Source organism: Propithecus coquereli, unplaced genomic scaffold (assembly GCF_000956105.1).
Source record: "Propithecus coquereli isolate 6110/MARCELLA unplaced genomic scaffold, Pcoq_1.0 Scaffold165, whole genome shotgun sequence".
Taxonomy (NCBI): Eukaryota; Metazoa; Chordata; class Mammalia; order Primates; family Indriidae; genus Propithecus; species Propithecus coquereli.
In genome coordinates this window covers 1682017-1692169 of record NW_012141080.1, presented here as the reverse complement: position 1 = coordinate 1692169, position 10153 = coordinate 1682017, and the positions used below count along the sequence as shown (strand labels likewise).

General features: G+C 39.1%; 1 protein-coding gene across 4 annotated transcripts in view; it reads right to left on the bottom strand.

Annotated features, from left to right (window-relative positions):
* Window positions 1-2193: 2193 nt before the first annotated feature.
* Window positions 2194-10153, bottom strand: part of ZFP1 (ZFP1 zinc finger protein) — a 32144-nt gene continuing 24184 nt past the window's right edge. For 2 of the 4 annotated variants that reach the window (XM_012641525.1, XM_012641524.1), the window contains one exon: window positions 2194-4056. In XM_012641525.1, coding sequence (XP_012496979.1) covers window positions 2975-4056 — 1082 coding nt within the window. In that variant the 3' untranslated portion in view covers window positions 2194-2974. The remainder of the gene's footprint in view (window positions 4057-10153) is intronic. The other 2 variants (XM_012641526.1, XM_012641527.1) reach the window with 2 other exon arrangements.

The window sequence follows — 10153 nt, the reverse complement described above, 5'->3', positions numbered from 1 at the left end:
TTGGTCTTGAATCTTCCTAGATTTTCCCTGACCATTTCTTTGAAACTGTTATCAAAATGACCTCACTGATGGTTAATCTCAGTGCATACCCTTCTCTACCTATTAGTATTTAATACTGTGATGACTCCCTCTACTTAGCAATACTTCTTCACTTGGCTCCGGGCTAACACCCTTCCCTGGTTTTCATCCTAACCCTGGTTGTTCCTTCTCAGTCCCCTTTTCTGATTTCTCCTCATCCCCTCTAAACACTGGGGTGAGTGTTCAGTACTCTGTCCTTGAAATTCTTCTTTATAGTCTTCTTCTAAGTAATCTCATCTATCTTATGGTTTAAACTACTGTCCATGCGATAACTCCCCAATTAACATTTTCTCTGAAATTGGGTTTTACAGAGTCATCCTACCTCTAAAGGCTTAAGGGACATGACAGAAAACAGCTACTACTCAAGATGACTACAATAGGGGAAGTAGGGTCCTTCTGGGAAAGCCTCATTTCAGTCGGAGCAGCAAGGTTGAGAGGTTGAGATGATGGATTTGCTGATTGTGCTGTTTGCCCTCTGGGTCCACTCTCCATCCTTCTCTGCCCTGCTTTATCCCACAATGACAGCATCACCTGGGCTTCTGGTCAGTGTCAGTCAATGGGGGCATCTGCAGGAGACTGAGCAGCAAAGAGGTGAGGCTTCTCCCCTCCCTGCTTTGGATCTGTGTTTCTCACAGTAGCTGCATCTTTGTAGGGCTTCAACACGCACTTGGAAGACCCTCTTGCAAGATTTTTGGCTCTCACTGGGCTCCCGAAACACTGTTTTCTAGTTTTATCACTTCAGCCTTAGGGAGCCAACAGCTCCCTGGTGCTGCTGGTCTATGGATCATCCTTTGTTTGTTCCCTTAACCCCTCTCTCATCTCTGTTAGTAGTCCTTTCATATGAAGAATACGGGACTACTTCAGTTTCCTGCTGGAATCCTCACTGATACAGCAATTGAGTACCAGAGGTTAAAAATGGAAGGAATGCTGTTCTCCAAGCCCATAAAATCATATGCAAGTACACACATATACAAGGTTGTTTCCATGTTTATTTTATAAAAATTGCCATACACACACATACATATTCTCTCTCTCTCTCAACTTTTGCTTTCCTCATCTGACCTGGAGGAATTTGCTCCCACACATTCTTTTCAATGGAATACCATTCAGCCATGGTATGTTTTTACAACAATTTATTCAACCATTCCCTTACTGATGGTCTTTTTCCCCCTTTTTCTTTTTTTGAGGTCCTTACCAAAAAATACTACAATATACATTGATAAACATATAATCTTAAGTTCTGGCACTTTATTTTTTCCTTAGGGATAGATTCCCAGGAGATTCCTGGGTTGAAGAGTATAGACATGAACGTTAAAACACTGAGTCACAATGTTTCCCAGGGAGGCTGTCACAATTTACATTTCAACAGCAGTGTATGAAATTAACTTTTTCCCCTGCTGCTTTTGTTGTTAGTAGGTAAGATGATAACTTACAAAAAGAAATTTATTGGGCTACGGATGTTATGGTAAATTTGTTTGGAAAGTCACTCACATTCATATAGTCACAGCACACCGGTGATCTTCAGAATAACTAGTAAAGGAATAAAAGGGCAGTTTTGGTTGCCATTTATAATTCTAATGCATGATTGATAGGGAAAGGCTGAACTTGTGAATTTGAAATTGAGCCTAAAATGGCGTATCTTTGAGCTATGAAAAAATAATTTAATTATCAAACAATATATGGAGACACCACTGTGAAGTCTAACTTACACAGTGGGAACATGGAAAGGAAAGGTAATAACTTACGGTAACTTACGTTCCAAAGGGAAATGTTTTAGGTTGACAATAGTGAAACTCAAGGAAGTAGAAATGCCTCCACTAAACAACAGAATACTGCAAAAGTTCATTTCCAAATACGGAAAATCTTAAGCAATGAAAAATGGTTCTTGACAGTCTCTTAAAATAAATTATTTTTCCTCTAACATTTTTGAGCTATATAAGCATCCTATCATTTTTTTGCAAGACAGTTCATAAAATATTAAGAGAAACAGGGAAACACAAATAAAAACAGGTAGTTCCTAGGTTATACAATATTTTGGTAATAGACATGCATTTGTATGTAAATACCCTGCTGAAAAATAACAAGAGCATGATGCGTGGGGATGTTGTCTTTACATGGTAAATCCTTATTCTGTGGGCATACCGAGTAGTACAGCCCACATCTGCTTTCTCTCACTCTCTCCATCACCTCTTAATTATCTCACACTTGGATATTTACGTAAATAATGCTTCTAGAAAATCTTCCGCAAACCAGAAGCAAGTAAAACTTCAACACTGACTTCTGTTTAGTGAAGAGGGAGCTCAGTAACAATGGTCATACCAACATATATATGCCAGCAAGCAGTAGGAAAAGACAGGTTACATGCTACTTTAAAAATCTGTTTTGTATTTCATTTGGAATGCATACTGGATTGTAGAGGTACTGAAAAAACACATGTGATGTTTAGTATGGAAAATTGTTTGATATGTCCTAATTTATCACAGAGGACAAGAATTTCAAACTCCCAGTGATTATGCTAAATTCACATGTACAGATCTAAAACATACAACTTGGGTTCTGTGGCATGCTTGCACATAACCACTAAATTCTTAGGAAACTGTATATCCTTTATGCTGCTGCTTAGAATATTCAATTCATTCAAGATTTTAAAAAGCTCATTGTAATACAGCTGAGTATGTCTATTTACAATTGGATACATTCTCACATGTATTCTTTAGCTAGGTATCAAATGTAACTTCCCGTATAATGTTCTTATGGGATCCTATTTTTTATACATTTGAGTTGAGATTGTATCTCAGTATGAATTCCTGTGTTCCTTCAATACCTTCATAAGGTTTCTCCCTGGTTGGAAGGGTTCTGGTGGGAGGGTTTTCCACAGTACAACCTAGGTACAGTCTCAGGGTTTCTCCCCTAAATGAACTCTCTGGTGGACACTGAGTCGGGACTTCCTGCTGAACGCCTTCCCACATTCAGAACACTCATATGGTTTCTCACCCGTATGGATTCGCAAATGTAACCTAAGAGTTGACCTCTGGCTGAAAGTTTTGCCACATTCAGTACATTCGTAGGGTTTCTCTCCTGTATGAGTTCTCATATGTATGATAAGTTGTGAGTTCTGGATAAAGGATTTTCCACATTCGCTGCACTCATAGCGTTTCTCCCCTGTATGAATTTTCTGATGTATAATGAGGTTTGATTTCTTGAAGAAGGTTTTTGCACACTCATTACACTCATAGGGTCGCTCTCCTGTATGAATTCTCTGGTGTGTAGTGAGTTCAAACTTCTGGGCAAATGTCTTTCCACATTCACTGCATTCGTAGGGCTTCTTCTCCATATGTGCTCTCTGGTGTACAATGAGGTTTGACTGGTGAGTGAAAGCTTTTCCACATTCAGGACATTCAAAGGGTTTCTCCCCAGTATGAATTCTCTGATGTTTGATGAGGTTTGCCTTATGGGAGAAGGTTTTCTTACATACGTTACATTCATATGGTTTTTCTCCAGTATGTATTCTCTTATGACTAATAAGGAGTGACTTAAAGGAGAAGGCCTTGTCACAGTAATTACAAATAAAAGGTTGAACCAAATTTTTAATTTTCTGATGTTTAAAAATGGCTTCTTTATGGCCGAAGCCTGTTCCACTTTTATTATATTCAGAGTATTCTACTTCAGGATGGGTTTTCTCTTGCTTGAGATAGAGGAATGCTTTTCCAAATCCATTGCAGTCATCAGCTTTCTTTCTTGCATAGGTTCTATTACTATTATGTAAGTCTGAATTATATTTCAAAGTTTTTTCATATAAGTCATATTTATAGGGTACTTGTCTTAAAGAAACAAAGTCTGTATTCAGATTAAGTGTTTTTTCAAAGATACTACCTCTTTCCTCAATTGGAGTTTGGTTCTTAAGGATTACAAATTGCCTCGCATGCTCCTCTGGGTTTCTGTGGTCCCTCTCCATCTGGTCATCAGCCTTCCACACTTCTAGGGTAAAAAACAATGAAGTGTACTCTGTTAATACCTTCACTGTTATAGAACAGGAAGTCTTCACAGATGTTCTACCATAGGGCTGATTCTTTAGTTTGGGACCCAGCCTCCTAGTATGAAAAGATTGCCAGTGCAAATTTTTCCTCTTAAACTTTCAAAGAAAAAGACACATATAAAAGTGTGGGCAAAAAAAGTGGGAACCAAAATGGATACAAGCAGCATTGCCAAATGACAAAACGACCTTAAAAAGTGGGTAGAGAAAGTGAAATAAAAACAAAAGGCAGGCTGAGCGCGGTGGCTCACGCCTTGTAATGCTAGCACTCTGGGAGGCCAAGGTGGGTGGATTGCTTGAGGTCAGGAGTTCGAGACCAGCCTGAGCAAGAGCGAGACCCCGTCTCTACTAAAAATAGAAAGAAATTAGCCGGGCATGGTGGTGTATGCCTGTAGTCCTAGCTACCCGGGAGGCTGAGGCAGGAGGATTGCTTGAGCCCAGGAGTTTGAGGTTGCTGGGAGTTATGCCACAACACTCTAGCCCAGGCAAGACAGTGAGACTCTGTCTCTAAAAAAAAAAAAGGGCAGCAAACAGAACACAAATGATGGGGGAAGGCTGGCAATGCCAGGGATGAAGGGGATTCATAGTGTTCTTAAGGACACTGAACAGTTAGCACAGAGACCAAGAAAATAAGTAGATGAGGCTGTTAAGGGGAAACATCTAGGGAGATCTGAGTTTAGCAGCCAACATTGTGTAGTTTACTGTGGTGGAATCAGCACTAGTCTATATTCTTCTAGGCTCTTTCCCCTTTTTTCTACTCTGCTCATTTGTACCAAAAATTTCCTAAAACCTGCATTTCTCACAGGTTTGCAGAGACAACCTTACTGCAGAGCTCCAAATATCTAAAGTTAAGACTCTCTTCCAAATGGATGGCAAGAAACCCCCAGGAACGCATATTCTGTAGAAATACAAAACATCCAAGATCTTCACAACAGAATCACTCACTGCTGCTGCTGGTTTTACTGCTTTCTTTTCTATTGAAGTTGTTGGGAGAGTGAACATGTTTCACCATCATTCTTTTCTCTCTCTTTTTTTAAAAGAGACAGGGTCCTGCTTTGTCACCCAGGCTAGAGAACAGTGCACAATCACAGCTCACTGCAACCTCCAAACTCCTGGGCTCAAGCTATTCTCCTACTTCAGCCTCCCAAGTAGCCTACTTTTCTTTCTTTAATGTTTAAGTTCCTTTTATTTGAATGGATCTTAAGGATCAAGTTACTCAGCTTCAATATAGGCCTTTAACAACCTTGACTTTTAACTTAGGTGTTACTCATTCCTGAGTTTTGTGATCTTGCTGCCATTTTGTGCATGACAATGTCACTCTTTTTTTTTTTAGAAAGTATCTTGCTGTTGCCCAGGCTAGAGTGCAGTGGTGTGTCAGCCTAGCTAACAGTAACCTCAAACTCCTGGGCTTAAGCAATCTTCCTGCCTCAGCCTCCCAAGTAGCTGGAACTACAGGCATGTACCACCACACAGTTCATTTTTTTCATTGTTAGTGGAGATAAGCTCAGGAGATAACTTCTGAGCTCCAGCCATCCTCCCACCTGTACCTCCCAGTAGTGCTAGGATTACAGGCGTGAGCCACCAGGCCTGGCAACAGTGTCACTCTGGTCTTGAAAAACCTATCTCCTGGCCCGGTGTGGTGGCTCACGCCTATAATCCTAGCACTCTGGGAAGATCGCTTGAGGTCAGGAGTTTGAGACCAGCCTAAGCAAGAGCGAGACCCTGTCTCCACTAAAACAAAAAAGAAATTAGCCAGACACTAAAAATAGAAAAAATTAGGTGGGTGTGGTGGTGCATGCCTGTAGTGCCAGTTATTTGGGAGGCTGAGGCAGGAGGATTGCTTGAGCCCAGGAGCGTGAGGTTGCTGTGAGCTAGGCTCATGCCATGACACTCTAACCCAGGCAACAGAGCAAGACTCCGTCTCAAAACAACCAAACAAAAAAACCTATCTTCCTTAAGACCACTACACTGTAAACTAACATAAAACCTTAAGCCTCCCAGCCAACTGAATGGACATCCTCTTGGCCAAGGGGATCCCTCAAATACCCTAAAGCCAAGTTGTTGGCCATGAGAAGGGAGGTCAGACATGCCTCCTCATGTCTTCCTCCCTTCTTGGAAATATCCTTTATAACTCATTAACAGACCTAAGGCTATACAAGACAAAGCTTAAACCACACCTACAGGTGTATGTCTGGTGACTTGTCTCGGATTAACAGATTTCCTTATCTTAAAACATTCTAAAGCTTTAGAGAAAGCTTCATTTCTTTAAACAATTACAAATCAAAGAATCTTTAAACCCACCTGTAACTTGTAATTCTCTGCTTTGAGATGTGCTGCCTTTTCGGGCCAAACCAGTGTATGCCTTCCACATACTGATTTATAACTTTACGTGTAATTTCTGTCTCCCTGAAATGCGTAAAACCAAACTCCAACCAAACCACGGGGAGACCACTTGCTCAAGGCTTTGAGTATGGCTCTTGGGCCATGGTCACACATACTCAGCTCAGAATAAACCTCTTTAAATTATTTTACAGAGTTTTGGATCTTTTCCATTGACAAGATGGCACACAAGATGGGGCTTAGAAGACTCAGGGCCTCCCAAAGGAGTAGGCTGAACTCCGCACCAGGTACCGGCATAGATTCTGTTGGGCCCCTGTTCTTGGTTGATGGTCCTGGTTTATTCTAAGTTGTTGGTTCTTTTCCTACGAATTTGTTGTTTGGGATCAACAAATTAATTTTGATTTGGAAGTACATTCTAAAAGGTCTTCTCTATTGCCTCTTCCTCCCAAAATTAATCTCAATTGGCTTTTCTGCACATTTGTAAAAGAGTAAACCAAACTGTCCTGTTCGTAGATAAACGTGAGAGACTGAGTTTCTCAGCTCTGAAGAGAAAGGGCAGTTTACTCCTCCCAGCTGAAAGGTGCCCCTGGGTGACTGGGACCTAAGCGGGAGTGTCTGGGGTGACTCCCTGAGGCGTGAAGTGGCCTATAGGGAAGTCCCCAACAAAATTAATTAAAAGAAGGCTGGTCCAGAAAATGCATGGAAGAGCTCATCACTCAGCGTTTTGAGCCCTCTCAGAGTTAGCAGACCCCCGAAGAGACAGAAACTGACACGTTTAAGAGGGTGCAAACGACTCAGTGGTGAACATGGAATCTCACCTACAATCAGTGTACTCTAATTTACTACACTAAATCCTAAACTACAGTTCAGTTGCTTCTTTTAAAGAAAAATGGGAAACAAATCCTTTAAAAATGAGGAAAGACAAGGAGAAAAACCTCCTTCAGGCACCTCAGTTGGTTTATGATGCCTCTACTTGCAGATATTTTTGTAAATGGAAAGGTTCAAAGGCATGCCAGGTTTTCTAGGACTCTAGCTGGTTATGGCCAATTCTTGTGCACAAGTTTTAACTGAAGGGCAAATTACATCAAGGAAAATTCAGAGCTCAAATGTTCACCCTGCTACCGTAAAGTTAAAATGTTGAGTCTCTTAAGCTCTCTATTTTCTTTTCTGTCTACTCTGAACATGCTAACTTTTCCTACTGATGTTGAGATAAACTCAATGTTTATGGCATTACTGCTTGAAGGCTACTCGGAGATCTTGCAGCCAGTTCTAGCTAAAATATAAACATGGAAAACTCATTTTAAACTGAAGAAAAAAGGCTAAGTGAGGTTTTTCTTTTAAATCAAACTGCCATGGAAATTGTTTTATCCAAAAGTTTGATCCACAGGTGTTATTAGATTATCAGGGCAACTGAAGTTTACCCAGGTAAACAATTTCCAGTTTTGTCAGAAGCAATTTGGATGCAGTCATCTTTCGTAAACTGGTGAGTTTATGTTACTATCTCATGGCTTGAGTTCTGAGGTAAAAGCTATTGGAACTTTGTGTGTATGTGAGTTTATGTTTAGGTATGTTTTGTGCGTGTACATGTATTATATGTTTGTGACTACATGGTTCTAAACTGGTTTCTAAATAAGGGCACTTACAAATTAATTAAACAAATCCAAATGCTTTTCTACTTCACGTGAATTTAGTAATCTTTGGTAAATAAGCTGGTTATTAAAATAGAAAATATTACTGGTAAAGTATGAATAAAAATGTTTTCAAATTGTCAGCATACATTTTTTGCCTGGGTTTTACTGGACATTTTTATGTTCTTAAGGTGTCAGGGTTTGACGCAAAGGTTATAGAAGTATAAACCCAGCCAAAGATAAAATGATAAGTATGTGTAAGATTTTTGGAAAGTAAGGCAAATTTAATATTGTTGGACTCATGGTAATAGCTAAATCTCCTGAGTTATCAACAAAAATACCCACCTGTTTAACTTGAAGGTTCCTAATTAGGTAAAAATGTAGACAAGCTTAAACAAAATAAAGAGTTTCAGTAAATCAGAATAAGTAAAACATCAAGTAAACAGGAGCATACAAACAGAAACTTGTGATCAAAGGTTTATGAAGGTATTTTGGTTTTGGTCTTTTAATCCTAGTTGTAGATGCAGTTTCTTCCACTGATTTCAATGTCTGTGGAAAGGTACAGACAAAAACGTGTTTCTGACTCTATCATCTGATACTAACAGTACTGTTAGGGATTCAAAGCTGTCCTAGAAATTGTAGTTACAAGAGCTTAAATTGGAAGCTTTAGTTTTTCCCTTTGGTCGTGCCCACTCTTGATTTGTCCTACTCTGTACAAGCTAGCTGGTTGTGTGTGTGTACATTATGTTGCCATAGCAAAGCATTTGTTGGGGGTGGGGAATCCCTAAGCTGTTAATTTTTGTATAGTAATTTAAGATAAACAAAATGGTTATTAAAATCCAAAGAGAATCTCAAAACAATCTTACTCTTTGGAAAAATTACATGTACTCAAGTTTACACTCAAATTGGAAAATGTTTTGAGACTACTTCGATTGTTTTTAGAATAGCTTAATCTTAATCCTCATGTAAAAAAAAAAAAAATGCTACAAGTAAGTATTGGTCCTGAAGGTTTTTTCCAGTCTGTAGTCAGGTGACATCATGTTGATGGGGCTCAGAAAACTACCCTAAAATGGCCTCAGAAGAAAAGGTCCCTGGTCCTCCTGCTTCTCTGTTCCATTTTCCCCCAAGGCTAGCCATAGAAATCAAAACCACTCTACCCCAAGGGAGGTTAAAAAGCCAGCCATAAAACCTTAAAATTATTCTATATCAAAACTGGTCATGAAGTAATTACCTGACCTACTTCGACCTACTTCGTCTTACTGTAAAACCCCCATTCCAGAAAGGGATCTGCCCCTTACCCAGAAGGAGGGAATGCACACCCTCAGAGAAGCCAAACATGATCTAGAAAGAAAGGCCTTGCTGGGTTCTGCTACTCAGCCTGTTAGCATTAGATCATACCCTTTTTGTCCAATGAAATCTTTGTTCAACCTAAGCATAAAAATGGACAATTTTCCCTGTATCTTTGAGTATTCATTCTGAAGGCTCCCATGTATAAGTTTGTAATTTTTCCTCCTATTAATCAATCTGCCTCATGTCAGTTATTTTTCAGCAAACCTTTATGGCGACAGAGGACTTTGCTTTCTACAGTTTGGCTAAATTTTGGAGCACCAGAGATTTTGATCCCTATAATGTCAACAGATTTTATTTTGGGATGTTGGTGTTTTGGAAGGATCTAATTAGTTAACATCCTTAAACAGGATATATTCTAAAATTTCTTTATTTATAAAACTTAGACATCACATTGTTCAAAACAGCAACTCTTACTAAAATATTTGTTTTCTTGGTAGAATTTTTGAGTTGAAAAGCAGTAATCAAAACTATATTTTGATACCTGGTCTGTGTTATATATCCAATTTACAGGGTATAAAAATGGTTAACAGAATATTAACTTAAAATGATAACTGGAATCTAAACTAAGACAAATAAATTAGGTAAATATAAATGGGATAAATGAAATTTTCATATATTAAATAAAAGACAGAAATGTCTGGGTCATTTCCAATTAAAGTTATAAGAAAATGTTTCCTAAAAAATTGGTTCTCATCTATAAAATACTGATATATAACAGACAATG